The sequence below is a fragment of the Carcharodon carcharias genome, chromosome 12, assembly GCF_017639515.1.
Source record: "Carcharodon carcharias isolate sCarCar2 chromosome 12, sCarCar2.pri, whole genome shotgun sequence".
Lineage (NCBI taxonomy): Eukaryota > Metazoa > Chordata > Chondrichthyes > Lamniformes > Lamnidae > Carcharodon > Carcharodon carcharias.
Window position 1 is genome coordinate 110,757,455 of NC_054478.1, and position 23,803 is coordinate 110,781,257.

A 23,803-nucleotide genomic window follows, 5' to 3' on the forward strand; every position below is an offset into this window, starting at 1 on the left:
AAGGGAAAAGGCCTTACTTCTCCACTATGGAGGTGAAGAATTGCAAGATATATTTTAGACGTTTAGTTGTTTTCATCTTGTGCAGGCCTGAGTCAGCAAAAAAATGTTCTGAAGGCCTATGTTATGTCCAAGAAAAATACTATATACAAAATGTCTTTTCACACACAAAGCAAATGAGACAATTGACTTGTACTGCACAAATTGAGGCAACTGGCAAACAAATATGACTTAGGCGATGTTGAACATGTTGAATGGGAAACCTGCTTCTTCCCAACTATGCCGAAAGGCACTTGAGAAAGACAAGGCTGTCAGAGTTGCTGAGTTAGCAAGATCGCTTTCACCTTTCAGAGTTCAGGGCTACTGAGTTAAGGCTATTAACAGTAAACAGCATTCTTAAGCTCAACTCCTGTAAATACTGTTTATCGCTAGTGCCAGGAAACCACCCCAGAAGCAAAAACAGCAGTCTCCAAAATAGGGTTGCGACTTGTCCAAACGATGTTTACACCATGGTGCTGCTTACCCACACTGGATGTCCTGCTGCTGGTAAACAAAGTAAAGCCTGTGGGAAACTCAACCACTTTGCTCACATTTGTTACTCATCAACAAATTCAATGACGAAGGCCAATATCACAACAAAAGGGCGAGAAAATGTAACCAATGTAGGGGTGGATGACCCTGAATATACTTTTGTGCTCGTTTTTGTACACAGCAACCAGCCACATGTGACAGTCACCATTAACTGCACGAAGTAGTTAGATAAAGAAGCATCTGTCCATGTTATGGGAGACAAAACGTTCAACAAGCTTCAGGATTGCCCCATTCTCTGCCAACCAGCGAATATGAAAATTTTCCCTTACAACAGTGACAAACTAATGAAAATTCTTGAAACTTTTGAAAGGTCAGTCTCATTCAAAGAGACTAACATTAATGTATCCTATGTCTAATCTGGTGAGTGTTTACACACAGCAACATACATGATTGCAGTCACATACACGAGTCTGATGCTTACTAACAACATTCTTGCATTGTAAGTTGACAACTTCACTGATATCGACAGACTGAAAGATGTTAATGCAAGCTGCATGTAGGCCCTATTGCGCCTCCAATCATTTATCAGCAGCGACAACTGCCATTTCACATCAGAAAGCAGATTGAGAAGGAACTTCAGATTCTACCTGATCTTGACATTACTGAGAAAGTTGGGGATGAATCCACCCCTTGGGTCTCATTCATAAAAGTTGTCAAGAAGCCCAACAGCAAGATTAGAATCTGGGTTGATGTGTGGTTACCAAACCATACAACAAGAAAGGTACTTGACTATGACAAATCAATTATATGACAGTGGAAGTGAATGGTGCTAAACACTTAGCTGAGCTTTACCTCAATGCAAGACACCATCAAATCGAACTTGAAGAATGGAGATATCCTATAGCATTCGCCACTCGCATCGGAATTTTTCGATACAAGAGGCTCAAAACTTTGCAGTCAGTTCAGCAGCTGAGGTATTTCAGCACATGATTCAGTCTGCACTTCAAGGACTTCAAGCCATGCTGAACATCAGTGATGATAGTCTCCTCTACAGTCACACTGAAACTGAACTTGAGACCATCTAAAAGGAACAAATCAGGAATGTGATGGAATACTCCCCAGTTGCCTGGATGAGTGCAACTCCCACAACACTCAAGAAGCTCGACACTGTACAGGACAAAGCAGTCTGCTTGATTGGCACCACATCCACAAACATTCACTCCCTCCACCATCGACGCACAGTGGCAGCAGTGTGTACCATCTACAAGATGCACTGCAGGAATTCACCAAGGCTCCTTAGACAGCACCTTCCAAACCCACAACCACTACCATTTAGAAGGACAAGGGCAGCAGATAGATGGGAACACCACCACCTGGAAGTTCCCCTCCAAGTTACTCACCATCCTGACTTGGAAATATATTGCCGTTCCTTCACTGTCGCTGGGTTAAAATCCTGGAACTCCCTTCCTAACAGCAATGTGGGTGTACCTAAAACCACATGGACTGCAGCGGTTCAAGGCAGCAGCTCACCACCACCTTCTCAAGGGCAACTAGAAATGGGTAATAAGTGCTGATACAGCCAGTGAAGCCCACACCCCATGAATGAATATATTAAAAAAAACATGCCTACAACATATTAGAGAATGTAACCTCACCTTAAACAAGACGGGTGCATTTTCAATGAAAACAGAATTGAATTCTTTGGTCATGTGTTCAGCAGTGAAGGAGTATCACCTGATCCACAGAAAGTTGAAGCCATTGCATACATTGCTGATCCATTGTGTAGTCATTTCATTCCTGACTTCGCAATATTATCCATGACCCCCTCCTCCCTCCCCCTCCACCCACCCCTTTACAGGATCTGACAAAGGAGACAATCAAAGGGGAGTAGACTAAATCACACAACCAGGCTGCACACCAAATCAACGGTTGTCACCAAGTTTCATAAATGCCTATTTTGACCCTAAGACAACCATTCAGCTTGGTTCTGGATGCAAACCCAATTGGCTTAGGTGCAGTTCTCATGCAGAAAGATAAGGCAGGCAACCTATCAATCATTGCGATGGCAAGCAGATTGTTAATGCCTGTAGAGCAATGTTATTTGCTAAGAGAGAGAGAGAGAGAGAAGCACCATCAATCACATGGGGTATCTTACACTTTTATTTCTACTTGTATGGAAGCAGGTTTGAAGTAATAACTGAGCATAGACCACTAATAAGCTTGTTTAGCAATCCATATAGCAAACCACCAACTCAAATAGAGTGTGGAATACTTAAACTACAAGAGTAAAGTTCCATGTTTAATATAAGCCAGGCAACCTCACCCCAGCTGACTATCTTTAACGGCATCTGTTGCCAACAATCAGTCCTAATGGTCATTAAGACTATGTAAGCCTAAACGTAGTGCCAAAGTCACTAAAATTAGCTGACATCACAGCAAGAACAAAACAAGATGAGGCATTGCAATATGTACGGTGGCTATGGAATCACAAAACTGGAAAGATATGATCGAGAGAGAGCGTTTACAAATGAAGTCGCTCACTCACTACAAGGTTTTCAGAATATTTGAAATGAGTTCACTGTTACAATTGCTTGTGTTACACAGCAACTATATTGTCATTTTGCAACCATTGAATGTGTTGTAGATTTAGCACATAAAGGTCACTAGGAAATTGTCAAAACCAAACAACTCCTTAGGAAAAAGGTATGGTTCCTAGGAATTGACCATATGGTAGGACCGCTACAGTTGAGAGCAAGTTATGGAGGCGAGAGCTGTGTCGTTTGTTAATAATTATAGAGTGACTCCTCACTTGACTACAGATATGCTCATCATTGAACATCCTATGCACACGTCTTTCTGGGCTACCCTGTGGAGCTAATGATCATCATATAAACGAACGTGATCGAGAACAGAAGGATAGAATTAGAGTAAATGCAGAGCAAAACATGTAATTCAGAGCTATACCACTAAAGCGCTTGTGAAATGCGATAATCATGTTAGAGAGCAAACAAAGCCTTGCGACATCAAGCTATTTGCCGTGATCAATACAAAATGATCAACGATCACTGCTAAGCATGGTTCGCAAGTCATCAATCAAAACATGTCTTTCTTCAAAGCACTGAAAACACCATTCACAAGCATTAAATCAGATTCCGACATCGACATCTCAGATGAAGAACATGAGTTAAATGAGACCACATCTAATATTAGATGATATTCTACTCATGACAGAAGAGGTCCACCATACTTTAGGGATTATGTTACAAAGTGAACTATTTTCAGTTGGTGAGTGAATCTTTCATTGACTGAGTGTGTTGTTAAATCAATAGAAAAGTAAGAATATGCAACTGGGTTACTGGTGAAGTTGAATGTTTGCATTATGCTTAAGCTTATTCTTTACATTTTTGGAAAGAAACCCTTGACACACTATGCCTCTCATTTACTAAGGAGAGGGTGTAGTGTATTGAAAATTGCCTTGTGCATTTTGTCCACTTAAGGTTAACGTACACACGTACCAGCAGAGGGAGTCTAGATGGAGAATAAAGAAATCCATATTTTAACAGCACACGCAGTTCTGATTCTGAATGCATCTTACTAAATCTTACTGTTTCTTCCCAAGAACTTCACAGCTGCCACAGTTGGCAGGTTTCGGTCACAAGCTCCTTCCTGAAGCAAAAACATGGCATGGTTTTTGTTGAAAGTTGAGGTAAGAGAGTTGTTCTCTAAAGACCCTGGGCATATATGGCCCCCCTCTCCATCCCATCCTCCCTCTTCTGCCAGCCTGTGTGTGGTTGTGTGTGAAGTCCCTTCATTCTCACATCCATGCTCAATTCCAAGACTAGCCATGTCTACAATCAATTTCTTTCAGCACAAGTTTTTAAATAAAGAAGAAAGTACTTCAGCACCAGCCAGACAACTCCTTCTGCAGTACTGAAACTTTAGGCAAATATAGGAATGTTCCAAAAATGGATACCATTGCTACATCCACCAAACAAAATAATACAGCAACTAATTTGTAAGCATAGTTCATGATGCCTTTAAAAGCACTAGTTGAGGTAAAGTGGGGGTGGGGGTGGGGGGGTGGTGGGGGCGGTGCATAGAGCTTTGCTTCTTTCCATTAAATGTTGTGTTTAGTTGTGTGAGGTTAAGGCAATATGTTGTATGGAGAATGGTGTCACACAATGATTGATGCCACACTCTGCATGCTTCAGCCGTTGTTGTGTGCATGCGTATGCAAACTCCTTTACCAAGATGACATTTGGCATTCTTCCTTTTGTGACATTTGCACGTGGACCTCAAACCACACTTTAAGCTTTAAGGTGCTGTGTAACACCTAAAACATGGGTGTTACATATCCCAATTTAGCTCCAAGAGATTTATTAAGAAACCTCAGCATTCCCAGAGATAATGGGTTAGATTCTGTGGTCCCAATTCAGGGCCACATGTATGCAGGCAGGAGAAAAAGAATGGCAGCCAGAATACAAATCCTTAGACCCCCTCCACCATTTTCATCCCCCAGCTATTTTCAGAGAGCTGGAAAAGGGGCAGGTCAGGAACCCCTTATGCTTCTGTCTAGAAGTTTCCAGCATCATTCTGGAAATGGGCATTTTAGAATTTCTCCAATTTTCATAGAGGCGCAGCTGGTGAGTGGAGAGGTGAACCATGGATTGGAGGCAGGAAGAGTCTAAAACTTGAGTAAAAATGATGTTTCCCCCTTTACAGTTCATCATGAAATGCTGTAGCATGAGTTATATCTATACTTACTGAAGTGACTGATGATGGTTCAATGATTGGAAAAGGTGACATTAAATATTGTGGTTGCCAGGTTGCTACTTCAGATAACTGGCAATCTGTCAAGTGAAAGAACAGCACTGTAAAAGTGAATAAGTCTTCGGATGCATCCGAATAGATTATTCACTGGATAAAGTGCTATTCCATCTTCTACAATATGGAATGTGCAGCCCAGCGTGCGATCAAGAGCAAATTGTGTTAACTTTTCACAAGGTTCTCACTCATTCTTTACAGAACAGCCATCTGTTTGGTTTTTTGAAAGTTTGACAGATATCTCAGTTTTCACTTAGTCTTTGTAGAAAAGATCAACCATCTGTTTGGTTGTTTCAAGGCTTTGACAGATGTCTGAGAATTTGGCTGTCTTCAAAGTCACTAATGGATTATGTACTGCAGGCTTTGTTTATACAGTTGTTCTGGGGAATGAGAGTTTGATAGCTTGGCTACCTTCCAAACCTCTAATAGAATCTGCACTATAGGGTTTATTTACGCAGCTGCTTGGGAAATGAGAGCATGTTTACTATGATAGATTTATGAGCTTCTAAGAGGATAATAGTTTTCAAGTGCCTAATCAAGTGATATTTGTTCATATTGACAGATTTATGAGGTTTTAAAAAGACTTCCAAATGTTATTATAGGGCTCATGAGTTTTGTTTATAAAGTAGGTACTGGGTTTGTGGATTAGTGGGGATGAGGGGGTAGTGGTGATGTGAAGGGTGCTAGGGTGAAGGGGTGAGGTAAGGGGAGCATTATACTGATCTGCATAACTGGTTTGATGTTTCTGTGAAAGGGGGCGGTCTTTTTAACCTGGTTGCTTCAGCATTGGTTGTGCTGCTGCCTCGGGCATGCTGCCAGATTTGTGTGTCCCCTCCTCCCCTGGATAAAATCCCTGCAGGCTGACACTGCTGGGCTGGAGGTGAAATTATGACTTTGGGAAAATTTCTAACTCCCAATTCCCACTTTCATGCTGAAAATCTGGCTCAATGATCATCTTTTAGATTGTCAAATTTATTCTCTACATTCATGCAAGTACTAAAAGATACTATAAATTAGACAAATCCAGTGCTCTATGCCCAAACGGGCATGGGTGTGAACTTGTGATGGCCCAAGATTTAACTGCCTATTAACATCAACTGTTGCAGAACACACATAAACAATGACCACTTAGTTACTGGACAACACACAATTATTCTCAATCTTAATTATTGTCATCAGGAACAAGGTAAAGAAAAGGGAATTAGAAAAAAATAAAAGGAAAAATCTCTTTCACAGGTAGGGAACAGATAAAGACATTGACCTAAGTCCTTGAACATGATCCCCTCAAAAATTTTGAATCCCTATTCATATTCTTTTTACGGATTACATATTAAGAAATTCAAGAATAGAACTGCCAAATTACTACTCCAAATACCTAGCCAAGTCAGAAGTTTCGGGACAAAATACATTGCCTGAATGAAATAAAAGGCAACAATTTACCATAGTCCTTGACCTTTAAATACATACCATGGATACTTCCCATAGTTACAGCTCCGCCAACTGTAAAAGTCCATGCTCGTGATTGAACTTTTTTTCTATTAAAAATCATGCTCAGTGAAATAGAGCATGACATTCTTAATATAGAGCTCATGAAAGATAACTCACTTTATCCTGCAACATTTTAGTAACTTTGAGGTAGATCTCAATCCTTTTAGCTTCTAATAAGTCCAGAACATGATGAGAATCAAGCATATACGGAGGGACTATGATTTCTAGAGCCCCTAAAGTTTATTTCTGTCACTGTAAGATATATTCTATTCTGTGTTGGAGCTGCCTAGCCTGTTTTAATTCTGGTATATTTCTCAGTTGACTTAACTTTTGTTGATAATAAAAACTAGCTATGACCCCAAACACTCTGCCATAGTGCACACTACAAATATGCCAAGTTATAGTATCCACTGAGTAACAGCGAGTGTAAACACATTTTGGGAAGAAGGTCCACCACAGACAATGAACGCCTTAGAAACTTTTCATTGGAATAAATACTAATTGCTGATCTGAAGCATTTTTTCTATAAAGGTTAATCATGAGAAGCCTGAGTCTTAGATTTTCTAATGAAACTAAATAGTCATCTGAAATTATTCATTACTGTGCTCATAACCCATGTGCACAACAACACTGAAAGTTACCCTTAATAGATAATCATACAACTAGGCAAACAGATTTTTCTGACACAATAGTATATCTATACTGATTAACAGTTGCTCGTATTTTCACAGCCAATGATGTTTTTCACATTAGGTTAGACAAAAGGTATAAATGAGGAAAAAGCTGACCCTTGCTGACTTTGGGCTTTAGACACTACCTCAAATAGAACTATTTTATTATAACTGTAGAGAAAAATTCCACATTTCCAAAAATGCACCTCATTACCATAGAACAAAAAATACAAGCACTTAATGTCAATATAGGTAGTGCACACTGGTAATGAAATCTATCTCCGAAACCCAACTGCTGGAAGTGACTTCGGCTCATTTGAGTCTTAATGTAATTAAATGATCTTGAACTGGATCAGATTTCTTGAAATCATTGGGGGAAAAGGTTCTGAAAGATAGTTTCCTTCAATAAATTATGTACCTAATGGAATGCCACAGCTTTGACACATTCTGCTGGGTTCAAAAGTGCTGAAGCTGCATGATACTGGATGGCCAGAATTACCCTGACACTGCTTCTCCTTAGTGGGTCTTTCCCTGAACACTGGAGAACAAAAACTCTTCAATACCTTTGTCAAAGTGGAATGAGAATATATCATGGTCTCTGCACAGTGAATGAGACAACAGTAACCCATACTTAAACCTCTAATGAAACCTAAACATCAGTTCTACTTGCTATGCTTGCTTTGGTGGTAGTTTCTCTCATTTTGGATAACCAATGAACTGAAAGCTACTGGCCACATGTGACTGATGAAAGAAGTAAAGCAAAGGTGGCACATTTATGACTTGCTTCCCTATGACAAAAATGTTTTCTGAAATATATGATTTGCACCAAAACCAAATATTTTGAGCACTAAAATAAAGGCCATGAAAAACAGTGTGTGGAGAAGTCATACGAGAATTAGCAAACGCAATAGAATTTTTTTTAGAAAATAAAGGGGTAAGAACATCCTTTGGTACTTACCACACCTATAGAGAAATAGTTGTTCACAATGCTGTATGGCACTGGATCCCCCTTTTCATCTTTGTTGTTTGGTATCACCTCTATACTCCATCTGTCCAGCATCATTTCTATACTGTTCTCTATGTCTTTGAGAACTTTCATTAAGTTTCCACCTTCATATCCTTTTATAAGCATAAAGAAACACGTTTAAAACTCATCTTTGACTCTTCATGGCTGATGTAACAATGCTATTCAGACTGCTGAAGCAGAACATTGGACTGATTATGAATTTGAACAAAATTTACGTATAGCGCCTTTCAAAAACCTCAGGATGTCCCGAAGCCTTTTACAGCCAATGATGTATTTTTTTCCAAGTGTAGTCATTTGTGTAATGGTGGGAAGCACAGCAGTCATTTTAAACACAGCAAGGTCGCTCAAACAGCAGTGAGAGATATGACCAGATAATCTGTTTTTAGTGATGTTAGATGAGCAATAAATGTTGACCCAGGACACCAGGAGAACTGCTCTGCTCTTCTCTGAGAAGTGGAATGGAATTCAGTTGAGGGTCAGCTGAAGCCTCTGTTTAGCATCAAATTTGAAAGATAGCACCTCCAGCAATGCAGCATTCTCTGAGTGCTGCACTGAAGATTAAGACAATTTGTATGTATTTGTCACCTGATCACATCCTCAGGACATCCCAAACTGCTTCACACTGAAATTACTTTTGGAGTGTATTTGCTGTTTTGTAGGTGAACTCCAGCAGCTAATTTTTAAACAAGTCCCATAAATAGAGCAAGATCCCATTAACAGCCATTGAGATATAGGACTATTTTTACTTAAAAGATATTTTTGTTTAAGGAAGGATGTTGGAAGAATTACTAGCCTTTTTCGAATAGTATCATGGGATCTTTGTTGGCTAACTAAATAGGATGTCAATTCAATGGGCTACATCTTTGCCTTCCTCTGTAGTTGGTACTCTGGAGGAACAGATTGTTCGCTCTTTGTAGAACCCATTTGACTTTGAATTCAATGCAATGAAAATCTGGTGCATTCTATAAAGAATGGTGACCCTTGCCATGAGATTAACTGCCATGAGGTAGTAAAGATGAAAATCATGAAAGTCAGCAAATCCGTCAATGCAAGTGTACTCTCAGTGCCATACCTGAAAAGACAGTCTTGAGACAAAATGACAATGTCTCATTACAGTTAAAGCTGATAAAATTATCCTCATAGGATCCCACTTACATTACAGGCTTGATACTAGTAAAATGGATGTAATCTAAACAATCTGTTTTCAGGCACAATGATACAAACTTAACATAATGGCCATTATCTTCTGGTCTCCCGATGGTTGGAAACCGGCCCTATCCCAGAGGATGTCCTCCGGGCCCCTTGGATATCCCAATGCAAGGACTCTGTGCCTCGGAAGTTTCAACTTCTGACGGGCAATTCCCCTACTCCCTTGGTCCCTCCAAAAATGCTTCCAACTCTGTTAGTCGGAGATTTGAAGGGTTCAAACCTACTTACCCGGATAGTTACCCAGGAAATATTGGACACAATAAAATGGGGTAAAGCTTCCAAAGCAGGGCAATCAGCATCAGATTGCTGCTCTGCTCCTATTTTCTTACCTTCCGGTGGAGATCCACATTTGTCACTTGGACTTGGGCTGGTGTGGGGAGCAGAGAGGAATTAGGGGCGGAGGGGTGGGGGGGGAGGAGGTCGGGGGGGGGGGGTGAATTGGGGGGAGTTAGGGGTGGAGAGGGGAGTCAGGGGTGGAGAGGGGAGTCGGGGGGAGGGGAGGGGAATCGGGGGGGATGGGAGGGGAGTCGGCAGGGGAAGAGAGGGGGACGGAGACGGGGTGGGAGTTGGTGATCAGGGGCATAATCGGTGGTCGGAGGAGTAGGGGTTATGCTGGGGCTAGTCAAGTCAGGGGGCAAGTCGGGTGTCAGTGGCCTATGTTGGGCGGGGTAGGGGTGGGAGGGTTTGGGGTAGTTAGGTGGTCGGGTGGGGGCGGGATTTGGGCTGATGGGTAGTCGGCGCCGGGCGGTATTGGGGTAGTTAGACGGTTGAGGGTGTAGTTGGATAGTCAGGGGGGCTAAGGTGTGTTTTGTTTTGAAAGTTTTCTATAGCCGTGCAAAACAATCACACTTACGAATCACAATTTAAATCTGTAGCTTTTCATAAAATATGATAAAAGCAAACCACCTCTTTCTTAGCAGCAAAGCACAATCTTTAATATGGATATAGTATTATTTGCTATGGCCAGAGGGAAACAATACAGGATTTTTAATTATATTTTATTATATTACGAAAAAATATATTCATTTAAATTTGGGTAACATATATGGTTTATTTACACAAAGCCAAGAGTCACTCTCAATGGTGAAACACATCATTGGATCTACAGTAAATGCTGGGTTTCATTCTTACCTCCTCCCCATCTCAGACATCTAGCCAGATCATTTCCAGTGCCCAATGGTAATACAGCTACTGGTGGGTGTTTTATAAGGTTGATTTTATCTGCAATAATGACAATAGATATGTGTGGTTCAGATAAAATGAAAGCTGGGAAAGGAGGCACAAAAGAGACTGCTGTTCATCACAAGGATAAGATTATAAACCAGTCATCACCAATCATAACACAAATGTGGGTCTTGAATATAGATTTAGGCATTTACAATGAAAAGGTTTATTAGCTCCTTTTATTAGAAATATTACATATTTTGAGCTGTACAGTCTTTACAATCCACTGGATATCAAAGTATTTTCAATGAAAGGCAGATTGATAATAAAATGTAATACACAAGTAGCATTATGGTTAAGAAGCAAAAGTGTTATTTTTTACACTAGTAAGAGAAGCTTGGGTTAAATATAATTTTGAAGATCATAAAACATAATTGTATTTTACTAGAATTTTTCTGAATATTGCAAATACCAATACAATCCAGTATCCATCCTACAGTTCCATCTCCTCCACAGGCTAGGATTCGGAAATCGGGTATGTCACGAAAAGTATTTAACCTGAAAAAACGGAAATTAGAACACACTTTTAAACCTTTAGAGCACTGAATGCTAATAATCTGTAACATTAAAAAATTTTGAATGCATACTGATGATAGAAATAATCATAAATGTCTAAGTATATTTCAAAAATACCAATAGCAGAGGTAGTCCAACAATTGGCAAGTGATCACTCGGTTTAGTTCTGTTTGGCTGAATCTCACTCAATCCAATGTTTAGTAATACTATAACCAACATAATTTTTAGACTTCTCATTAAATCTCAGGAAAACTTGTTAAGGGATTTCACAATGTTAAAGGCTCTGTATAAATGCAAGTTGGTGGCAACAAAGGAAATTACTCCAGGAGCAATAGCATTTAGATTGTATGGAGCTCAAAGGTTTTCTATAGAGAACAGTCTGATAAAATAGAAGCACAGATTTGTTAGAGAAATGGCATTTGGAAAGCAATTTAAAATAAACTCTTTACTCTCTGCAGGGCCAGGCAAAGTCTTAAGAATTGTTGATGTTCAAAGGCTCTTTAACATATTCTGTGAAAGCCTATGTATCTGTTTTCCCTTTTATCTCAGTCCTTGCAAGCTGTGTTATGAAAAACAACCAGAAGAGCTTCAAATAATTACAGCTGAATGATGCATTGTATCTTGAGGTTTGGTTAAGGGATGTTCTGCAGATGATTGAAATATTCATAGCAGTCATGCAATCACAGTCACTTGTACTCAGTACTGTAATACTTCTATAAGCGTTAGTGTTTTCCTTATGACTCAACATGTGATCTCAACATTTTACATCTGCACTAAAGAACTTCAGTACTCCTCTGCAATTGCTATAATATTTCCAAACCTGGGTTGTCAAAATGGTGTTAAAATTTCACTACACTTGTATCACACCATACATTTGAGCTTGAGATTAATCTCAGCAGCTTAGATATTCTTAGAATGTATATTTGCCTGAAATAAATGTTGCACGCTAAATCCACCTGACAGATTTTGAAAACTCACCTTGAACGTAACTTTTTAATAAATGGTCTATCACTCGTGCATAATTAAATGCTTTGAGCTACCAATCAATGAAAGTGGTAATCCTAGACATGTGCAATGCTCGAAAGCCTGACCTCCCTTGGCATTGCTTGTGGATAATTTGGGTATGGACATGATTATAACGTTTAGCTACTAATCTGGCCTATCTCTTTAAGGTCAGTGCTCAGGTAGTGTGTGTGGTGAGATGCCCAGAAAAAAAAAATGCAGTAAGGCTTAAAAAGCAAATTACTGTTGCTTTTGGACATGTTTCTTGGATAAAAGTTACTTAGTTCCTTTCTTGGGAAGAGTACTGTTGTTGAAGTTAGACTGCTGTAAAGAGAATGAGCAGAGGCCCTTGGGTAGGGAAGAGGTGCACATGGCAGGAATTGGAATTGGAAATGTGAGAGATATCCTCAGGAATCCATTCGGACTTCTTGTGATGGACACTTTAGATGTAGGATGGACACAAGCTGTTTTAACATATGTGCATCTCTTATTACATTGCTCACTACCAAATGTAATGAGGAATTGAGAACACTAATAAATAGAAGCAAGTTTTCCAAGGCACTGCCAGCAGTACATAGCCTCACAGGAAATGGACAGACCTCAGGAAATTAGGCTCATGGCACTGTGCCCAAATCACAGTCAATTCCTGACTGTGGTGCAGAAATGAAGTCATGCTACTGTTCTCATGTTCACTGAAAAACTTTTTAAATGCGTTCCTTCACTGCAATTCCTCACATGCAAGTGAAGGATTGTCACAGCATATTGATCGTTCTAGATGACTGCATACACTGGAAATATTATATTCTGGCTTGATCAAGTAGAGTTCTTAAAGGACCTGTTAGTTGTTAAACATTAGGGATTTTTTTGCCATTTCTGGCACAAGTTTAATGTACTTTACTCCATCCATTAGTTATTTTTGCTGGGATCTTTGCCATTTTTGTGGGTTTATTCCTGCTGCCAATGCTTTACTTCTGCGTTTCTATTATGTTGCTGCTTGACATATAAATTGCAATGTACAAAATGAACATTTGTTACCAAATTTTGAACGTACAGGATGCTTCAGATTAGGATTAGGTTCATGAGAGGTTACCAAATCTAAATGCAGTTTCAATGATATCTGAGGCTTTCTGTCTGCCTGTTGCATCTATACATCCCTCCTTTTGCACCTTGGCATGTTAGAGGGGACTTGCCTTTGTCACATTCCCTTTGCAAGACAAGCTGTCATTGTACCACCTGCTGCAGAACATCTGGAACATGGACAGCTGTTTCTGCTGAACTGAAAGTTACCATAACACAAAACTTGTATGCTACCAGAACCCTCTAAACCACTTCAGGAACATGCACTACACCAGGCAACCTGTATCAAACAAGTGACAAATATGGTATTTGCAAGGCCTTCATCACTTTCTCCATTTGGCAAAGACATTAGCTGAACAGGATATAGAGGTCTCATAGGACTTCTTAGGCTTTTAATGAGTGAAAAGCACCTCTAATGGCAACCAAGTAGGCATCAGGGTTCCTCATTTATCAACCTCATGGTTGGTATGTAAATAAAGGGTTTGCACACAATGCTCAGGTAGCACTTTGCCACAAAAAGGATGTCAATGTCTGTTCTCCAAGCATAAAGCTATGATACCATCAGTAAACTGTAGCTCAGGGTGCAGTTTTGGAGATGACAGAGGTTAATAGTTCTTAGGTAACCAGGCTATCCTCTGCATCAATGGCACTGGGAAATCTCTTAGCAGAGGGAAGCTATAGGTTAGAATCCTGAATGCGGTATTTTTCCTCCAAATCACTCAAAATAAGCGCGTCACAGGTGCTGGAGCAGAAGATGACCATGTGGACCTTAGAGAAGTTCTTGCATTCTGAGGAAGCACCGTCACATGATTCAGGCATGCCACTGACCAACTCCAATATCCACATCTTGGTGGAGCCTCCAAGCTAGGTTGTCACATAGTGAAGTGCATATCATTAGTGATCAGGAGCAGGTGCATAGTAGCCAAATTTCTGATGATACAAAGATAGGTAGGAAAGCAAGTTGTGAGAAGAGCACAAAGCAGCTGCAAAGTGATGTAGATGGGTTGTGAGTGGGAAAAAAATTTAGCAGATGGAGTATTATGTGGCAAAATGTTACATTGTCCACTTTGGAGGGAAGAATAGAAAAACAGAATATTATGTAAACAGAAAGTGACTGCAGAATGCGGCAGTACAGAGATACGTATGTGCCCTCATACTTGAATCACAAAAAAAATTATGCAGGTACAGCAAATGATTAGGGAAGCAAATGGAATGGTGGCCTTTATTGCAAGGGGGGTGGAGTATAAAAATAGGGAAGTCTAGCTACAGCTGTACAGGGTATTGGTGAGACCACACTTACAGTACTGCATACAGTCTGCTTATTTAAGGAGGGATATACTTGCAGTGGAGGCAGCTCAGAGAAGGTACACTTGGTTGCTTCCTGAGATGAAGGCATTATCTTATGAGGAAAGGTTGAGCAGTGTTGGCCTATATTCATTTGGGGTTTAGAAGAATGAGAACCTTACTGAAACAAATAAGATTCTGAGGGGGCTCAAGAGGAAGGATGGCGAGGGGATGTTTTCCCTTATGGGAAAATCTAGGACTAGAGGACACAGTTTAAAAATAATGAGTCTCCCATTTAAGATGGAAGGAATATCTTCTGTGGAGGAATATCTTCTCCTAGAGGGTTGTCAATCTTTGGAATTCTCTACCTAGAGAGCAGTGGAAGTTGGGTCATTGAATTCAGGGCTGAGTTAGACAGCTTTTTGATCTTCAAGGGTTATGGGTCAGTCAGCAAACTGGAGTTAAGGCTACAATCAGGTCAGCCATGATCTTTCTGAATGAGAGAGCATGTTCAAGAAGCCAAATGGCCTATTCCTGCTCCTATTTCTCATGTTATGCTCTTAACGGTTTCACATTAGTGAAAGTCTGCATAAATTGGCTCTTAATATATTTAAATTATAGCTCCATGGGGGTTCCCCATGCATCTTCACAAATGCTTGGTAAACACTGGATCATGTTGGGTCTCTGACTTGCTGCGATTTTTGGGGAATTTAACTCCTTTTCTATACCCAAAACCGTCCTTACCTTGTCAATTAGTATTCTGCTCATAAAACCAGTTTAATTTATCAAACCAAATTAACCTCCTGGATGGACAAAGAGGACTTCCCACAGATTTCATATTGGTTCAGCTTTATTTTTGTAAAACAGATGACTAGAGAACAAAAATGGGAAGATTAAGAGTTTCCTTGATGTGGACCAAGGAAGCTGGGCTTTGTTGCTAAAATACTGCCTCAAACATCCATTTCCAAATGATACTCAAAGTAGCACCTTTCACTAAACCAACCAAACTGCACTTGAACTAAAGCCTTCCAGCAGCTGAGCGAAATAGAGCTATTGTTTTTAGTCTTTTTGGCTCCATAATGAAATGGATACATGATGAGCTTATCAGGATAATATTCCCATGTAATTTTTAAGAAAGATAGAAAATGCATTGATTTGGAATGTTCCCAAACTTGTGATGTACCAAAGCACGTAACAGACAATCAAATACTTGAAGTCATGACAGCACAGCCAGTCCTCACAAACAGCAAGAGATGATGACAAGATAATCTGTTTTTTAGTGCAAGTAGCTTCAGAGATAAATATTGCCCAGGATACCAGGCAGAACTCCTTTGCTCTTCTTCAAAATAGAGCTGTAGGTTCTTTAACATCCACCTGAGACAGTAGCTGGGGCCTTGGTCTAACATCTCGTCTGAAAGATGGCACCTCCATCTCTGCAATAATGATATGCCAGCCTAAATTATTCACTCAAGCCTTGACCCACAACGTTCTGACTCAGAGGTGGTGCCCTACCTGAACAGTTTGACATCATTTGTGTCCAACAGCGTTCATTTGCACTCATTTTATATCAATTGTGCTCAAAACCAAACACTTAGCGATCATTTAATATTATATGTACCATAACTGACATCAAAGTTATCAACTGCCCCAACCCCCAGCACTCAAACATTTGCGATTAGCAACATCATTTAAGCATTCAGATACCAAAAACAGAGTTTATTTTCCATATTTCTGCATTTCGATAGCTTCAATTATCGTAAAACTGAGCTAACTTTAGAAAAAGCAGATCTTGTTTTGATGAGTATTTTTATGTTTTTCTTTATAACATATAACTTGTATAGCACAACCCTTGCCCCTGGGAAGTCCAGGTTTTTTTTGCGGGGGGGGGTGGAAACGGGTGCATGCAGGTGAGTTGAGAGAGGTTGGGAGGCCCCAAAGGTCAGTGAGGCTCGAGGCCTGGGAGATTGGTGAAGCCTGAGGCCTGGCGGGAGGAGTGGGGGAAGTTCGTCATGGAAGGGGTGGGGGCAAGATTTTGGAGGCTGGAGGGAAGGGAAGAGTTTGGAGGCTGGAGGGAGGGGGAGAAGAGAGGGGAGGGTTTAGACCCTGAGACCTGGGGGGGGGGGTGCGGTGGGGAGGAGAGAGAGAGAGAGAGGGGGGGTGCACGGGGAGCGGATGGGTGGGTGGCAAGTATAGATTCTGAGATTGAAATGAATTAAGAACTGCTGGGGATCAGGTGGTGCTCTCATGCATGTACTGTATAGCAGAACAGAATTTTTGGATAAAATGAAAAACTGAATAAATTCAGGTATTATTTAAATAATTAATTTCCTTGTATTTTTCAATGCAGATTGCTGAGTGCATTTGAATGCTTTGAGCACGCTGGATATAGGTTTGAGTGCACTGGATAGCTTTGAGCGCACCATCAAATTTGATGTGAAATTCATTCCAAATTAGAACTTCTGATATCAAACTGTAATTGAGAGCATTGAGAAGACTTGAAAGCAAAAATGATGTTAACATTTTTGGGTAGGGAATAGTGGCATTACTGAGCCATTGCTGACATCTTATAGTGTCTCTCCAAACTGGCAGCCATGGGACAGAATCTGTACCAGATTTTGAATCTTGCTGGTTTTTGGAGGCAAGGTGATGACTGGCTTCAGCCTCATGCATATTGCAACATGTCTGTCTGTCCTTGAGTGTGCTTATCCTTCCCTTTTGAGGCTTGTTTAGCCCTAGGGTCTAACTGTTTCCCTCTGCTATGTTGCTTCTGTTCGTTCTAACGGTCATGTAAGATATAGTTTCCATGGGTGGTTATAGGTGCTGCTTACCTGTCACTAACAGGGGATACTGCTGGTTTGCCAGTAGTACTAGTTAGTGGAGGGAGGTATCAATATTTCTTACCTGAAAATTTCATCATTTTTGCTTTCAAGTATACTCAATGCTCTCAATTACAGTTTGACACTAAAAGCTCTAATTTGGAATGAATTCAACATCAAATTTGATAGTGCACTCAAAGCTATCCAGTGCACTCAAACCAAACATCTAGTGTGCTCCTCATTAACCAGTGCTACCGGCAGCAGGGCTCTAATGGTGAGACTGGAACATGTTTCAACTAAGGCTCTGTTCAGTCCAGGCCGAGCTGGGTCCAGTAGGGTCAAAGGTCACTCTGACCACTTGAAGTGCGGGACATGACAGGCGCGTGATACTGCATGGAAGCGTTCACTTTAAAAAAAAAAGTCTGGCTTTCAGACACCTGGATTTGAGGTACTGTACCTGTATTTATCTTATGAATCACTCATCAAAAGTGCTATACTTGACAAAAAAACATGGTAATGAATTTCATAAATTATATATACCATATCATAAATGGCTTAAGCACACAATATCAGATTCAGCCGGATCTGCATGCAGCTTCAAGAAACAGAGATGGTAGGACTTGGTTTGACTCTAATGCTCTCTCATGTTGTGGGTAATTTTAAAATGCTTGAGGTCTACAGTGCTTGAAATCATGAAAATTACTCAGCAGTACCAATGTTCCTGTTAAGTTATGGCTAAGTGTGGCTGTGCAGCAGCCTGGAAGGTACTGCAAAGTCTTTTCCTGTGATAAATACTGAGGATGTACAGCAGTGCAGAAAAGTTCAAAGTTGCTGCACATTTAAAGAAAAACTGGCCACATTCAACCAAATTTTAAGAGAACATTAATCAGTAGATAAGAACATAAGAAATAGGAGTAAGAGTAGGCCACATGGCCCCCAAGCCTGCTCTGCCATTCAACAAGATCACAGTTGAATTGCTACAGCAATTTCACTTTCCTGCTCTTACCTACATTTCTCTTGATTCCCTTTGTGCCCAAAAATCTATCGATCTCTGTCTTGAATAGATTTAATTGACTTAATACCCACAGCCCTCTGGATTAGAAAATTCCAAAGATTCGCAACCTTCTAAGTGAAGAAGCTTTTCCTTATTTCAGTCCAAATTGGCTGATCCCTTATCCGGAGACTTGAGCCTGTAGGGAAACACCCTCTCAGCTTGGTCCCCTCCTGTAAGTCACTGATGCAGATTGTAAGTAGTTCAGCCTCAAGCACTGACCCTTGCAGAATTCCACTAATTAGGCCCTACAATGCTGAAAATGACCCTGTTTTTTCCTGTTCTGCCTGTTAACCAATCCTCAGTTCATGCCAACACATAATCCCAATTCTATGAGCCCTAATCTTGTGTAACAACCTGCTGTATGGCACCTGATTGACTGCCTTCTGAAAATCCAAGCGGAGATTTTTCTCCCCGTCGGGTAGCTTGGTCAGGAGCGGGTGCGGAGCCGATTGCCGCCTGTGATTGGCTGTGCGCCATTTTACATGGGCATGACACATGCCCGGTAGCGCTCAGTGCTACCTGTGTGGGCAGGGGGAAGAGGGAGAGTCGGGGCCTGCGCTCTCTTGGGGAGATTTAAGGTTTTTGAGGTTGTAACTATCAGGGTGGATAAGGGCGAACCAGTGAATGTTGTATATTTGGGGCAGAATCTTCTGTTCTGCAAAATGACTTGCGGGTGTGTGTCCCAATGTCACTGCGCATCATTCTGATCTTCCGTTTGGCGGGTGCGCACCGGAGTTGCGCAGAAATCTCCCTGAGGCACAAAGCTGCTTCAGGGGTATTAAGCTCAGTGTTAAAGATGGAACAAATAAAAAAAATAAAATTATTCAGACATGTCCCCTCTTGTGACAGTGTCACGTGAACTGGGACACGTTTATGAATTTTCATTAAAATTTTTATTTAATTAATAAACCCTTCATGAAACCTCAATCCCGCCCGTGGAAAATGCAAAGGCCGCCTGAGCTCTTCGCCTGCCCGCCAACCTAAGGTTGTATGGACAGCCCTGACAATTGCTTTACTTAGTTCATTAATGGCCATTATAGGCCTTTGACAGTTCGGTGGGCATGCAACTGACTCCGGTGCATGCCTGCCGAATGGATGATCAGAATGATGCGCGGTGTCATTGGGATGCATGCCTGAAGTCATGGCACGTCATTTTACAGAACAGAAGATTCTGTCCCAAATATACTACATTCACTGGTTCCCCCTTATTTACCCTGATAATTACAACCTCTAAAAACTTAAATATATTTGTCAAGTGCAATTATATTTGTCAAACACAATTACCTTTCCATAAAACAGAGCTGACTGCCGAATCATTTTGCAATTTTCCAAATAATAGATTCTAGGATTTTCCCCACTACAGATATCAGGCTAACTGGCCTATAGTTCCTTGTTTTCTCTTTCCCTGTTTTATTAAATGGTCGGGATATTTACTACCTTCCAATCATTCTAGAACCCAAGGAATTCTGAAAGATCAAAACCAATACATCTTTTATTTCGGTAGCCAGTGCTTTAAAAAGCCTAGGTGTAGGCCATCAGAGCAGGGGATTTGTCAACTCTTAGTTTTTTGACTTTTCTACCATTTCCTCATTACTAATATTAATTATTTTAAATTTCCTCATCCACATTAGGTTCTTCATTCCGCACAATTTCTGGTGCTTTCTCTATTGTGTAGAGGGACACAAAGGGCCGGATTTTTGTGGAGGCGGTAGGAAGGTCGAATTGGAAAACTTCTCAACTTGGCAGGCCTGTCTCCTTTAATTATGTGCCCACCTGCCGAACTTTCATTCCAGAGAGGCTGGGGTGGGACAGAGTCAGGCCGGCTACCTCCAGAGCTAGTTTGGAGGGGCCATGGAGGTGTGTGAGTGCTGAGGCAGGCTGGTTAGAAGGCCCATCTCGGTTCTTTGGGACTTTGGTTTAAAGGCTTTTCAGCCTTCTAACCCTCACATGCCCTCACCTCCCCCAGCCACCCCCACGTCCTCTCCATGCCCCATCATATCCCCCATGCCCTCTTCATGCCCCCTTATATGCCTTCCATTATCTCCATGCTCCTTGCATCTTCTATGCACAATGTATAGAACCAATGAACCATACAACAATAGCAAATGCTCATGGGAAAACCCCCCCAAAAATATACACAAGAAATCTCTTTTAAAACAGACCGCTGCTTTTACAACAAAAGTGCTAATCAGACACAGCCATTCATAGCATCAATAGCAGAAGTTTTTTCCTACTTTATACCACCGAATCTTGTCCAAATAAATAGACATTGAAACACCACAAAGAAAAAAATAACTTACTATCACCTTATAAAGATGTCAATCAAAGCTAACATTCCCCCTTAAGATGTATTTTCAGACCCTCTACTAAGCTGATTATATCAGAGTGTCTTGGAGCACAGCCAAGCATTCATAACAAGGTCATCTGGCTCAACAGATGTCTAGCCATGGAAGGGGAATGGGGAGAAGAGGGAACAAAGGGGATAGGAGGGGGCATGGGGGCAGCATGGAGTATGGGTGGGCATGGGTAAGATCTTTAAACTTACCCATCAAAGGGTTTCCAAATCCAGGCTATGGTTTATAACTCCTCTGAGGAGCTGTGAACCAGGGGTCCTCAAGAAGTTGGCCGGACTCCATGAAAATTGTGTGGGGGAGTGTGGGGAAGATATGATACCATTCACGTAGTATGCACTATGTGCCAACCCAATGAGCCATTTAAGGGCAATAAAAAGTGTTTGAAATGATCATGAAAAAACCCCCCAAAATACAGGTTGAGAGTGCAGGATGCAGGCACAGTACCAAGACCCTGACTTCCCCCCAACAACTGGCAAAAATTGCCAGAAATTGGAGTGGATGTGGGATTCCAGAATTGGGTCCTGCCTGTCATTGTTAAAGGCTCTTCAGTGGACCTGCGTCCACAAAAGTCTGGGCCAAAGAATTTGTTTAAAGTCTCTGCCATTTTCTGATTCTCCATTAAATTTTCCCTGTCTCTGCCTCTAAGGGATGCATGTTTACTTTCACTAATCTTTGTTTTTACACACTTGCAAAAGCTCTTACATGATGTTTCTATATTTTTTGCCAATTTACTCTCATATTCCATTTGCTCTCTCTCATTTGCTGATTTTGCTATTTGCTGATTTTAAAAAACCTTACCAATCTTCAGGGGTACTACTCTTTTTGGCAACATTGTAAACTTCTTTTAATCCACTTCTTTAAATCTCTAGCCATGGTTGTGTTATTTTTCCAGTGGAGATTTTATTCCTCAAGGGAATGTATATTCATGGGAATTATGAATTATTTCTTTAAAGGTTTCCCATTGCTTATCTTTAGATCTAATAACTTTCAATCTAATTTCCAAATCTACCTCAGGCAACATACCCCTTGTATCTTCATTATTGGCTTTGTTTAAATTTAAGGCCCTAGTTTTATACTTAACCACATCATTCTCAAGCTTAGTATGAAATCATATCCTGTGATTATTCTTCCACAGAGTTTCCATTACCGTAGAAGTAATAATTAACCTTGTCTCGCTACACAATACTAGATCTAAAAGAGCTGTTCCATAGTTGATTCCTCAATATATTGTTCTAGAAGTTTGCCTCAAATATAATCCATGAATTCAGCCTCCAAGCTACTTTTGCCAGTTTTGTTTACCCAGACAATATGAAGATTAAAGTTCCCAGGATATTGTATTACCCTTGTTACATGCTCCTCTAATTTTCCGATTTAAAGTCTGTCTAACACTATGGCCAGGGTTTTCCAGTCGGTGAGCAGGGGGCGTGGCCCGCTCGCCGACACACAAAATGATGCGCGGTGACGTTGGGCGGAACTCCCGATGTCATCGTGCCCCATTTAAATTTTCAAGTAGGCTGTGCGTCTGCTGACTTGTCAATGGCCAATCGAGGCCATTGGCAGAGTCATTGAAGTAATTAATGGATCTGCCCGTCCAATCTTAAGGTTGGCAGGCAGGCTAGGAGCCCTGGTGGACATTAGAAAAAGCATGAAACCTCATCCACGGGCAGGATGAGGTTTCATGTAGGTTTTAAAAAATGTAATTAAACTGAATTTAAAAGTGATGGACATGTCTCAACTCATGTGACAGTGAGGGGACATGTCAGGGAATTTTTTTTTCTATTTTTAACTTTTTCTTTTACTGTAGAGCCGATCTGCGAGGCAGCACTTAGCCTCAGGGAAAGGGGGGTGCTCTTTCGTGTGCATGTGTGAAAGAGCGCACTCTTGGGTTTAGGGATTCCTCCCCCCCCCGGCCCAGGGAGCACATAGCGCTTCTGTGCGGATGTCACGCTGGGTGGGCCTTAATTGGCCCGCCCAAGTAGAATGGCGGCACGCCCCCGATCAGGGTCAGCAATCGGAGGCATGCCTCCATGCATCCGCTCTTCAACTTACCCCCCAGCGGGGGGAAAATTCTGCCCACTATGATTACTGTAAAGTGGCCTATAAACTACTTCCACTAATGTTTTCTGCCCTTTGTTATTTTGTAGGTCCACTCTTATTGATTCAACATCCAGATTTTCTGGGTTCAGATCCTCTCACTACTACCTTTTTCTCTTTCTTTATTTTCAGAGCTACCTTTCCTCCTTGTCCATTTTGATGACCTTTTGCCTATCAAGCACCCTAGCATATTTGGTTTCCAATCTTGGGTTACCCCGCAACCAAATTTCAATAATGGCTATTAGATCAAATGTATTCATCTCTTTCTACCATTAATTCATCTACCTTATTATAAATATTTTCTGCATTTATAGTGTCTTCGGTTATAACTTTTTACCATTTTTCCTCGATGTGGATTTAGTTGCCACTGCCTTATTACTGTTATCAAATGGTCTGGGGGTAAAAATTGATGCCCCCGAAACAAGGCACAGTGCTTGTAACTAACCCACACCAATTGATTGCAATGCAGGTACCACACTAAGTTTTCGCTGCCTACTGTTTTGCATGATTGCAGTATCCAGCTAGCATGAACTGCGCTGTTGATTGGCTGGAGTTTGAGCAAAAGGCCAGTAACGTGAGTGGTTACTACCACTTAAAGCTAGCTTGCTGTTTAAAGCTAGTCTTCACTTCTTAAA

At 41.0% G+C, this 23,803-nt stretch overlaps 1 protein-coding gene across 9 annotated transcripts in view; it reads right to left on the minus strand.

Moving 5' to 3' along the window:
- LOC121284866 (diacylglycerol kinase beta) overlaps positions 1-23,803 on the minus strand; it is a 695,944-nt gene that overhangs the window by 239,635 nt on the left and 432,506 nt on the right. For all 9 annotated transcript variants that reach the window (XM_041200699.1, XM_041200700.1, XM_041200703.1 and 6 more), the window contains 3 exons: positions 11,384-11,469; positions 10,879-10,968; positions 8,470-8,630 (listed from right to left, as the gene is read on the minus strand). In XM_041200699.1, coding sequence (XP_041056633.1) covers positions 8,470-8,630; positions 10,879-10,968; positions 11,384-11,469 — 337 coding nt within the window. The remainder of the gene's footprint in view (positions 1-8,469; positions 8,631-10,878; positions 10,969-11,383; positions 11,470-23,803) is intronic.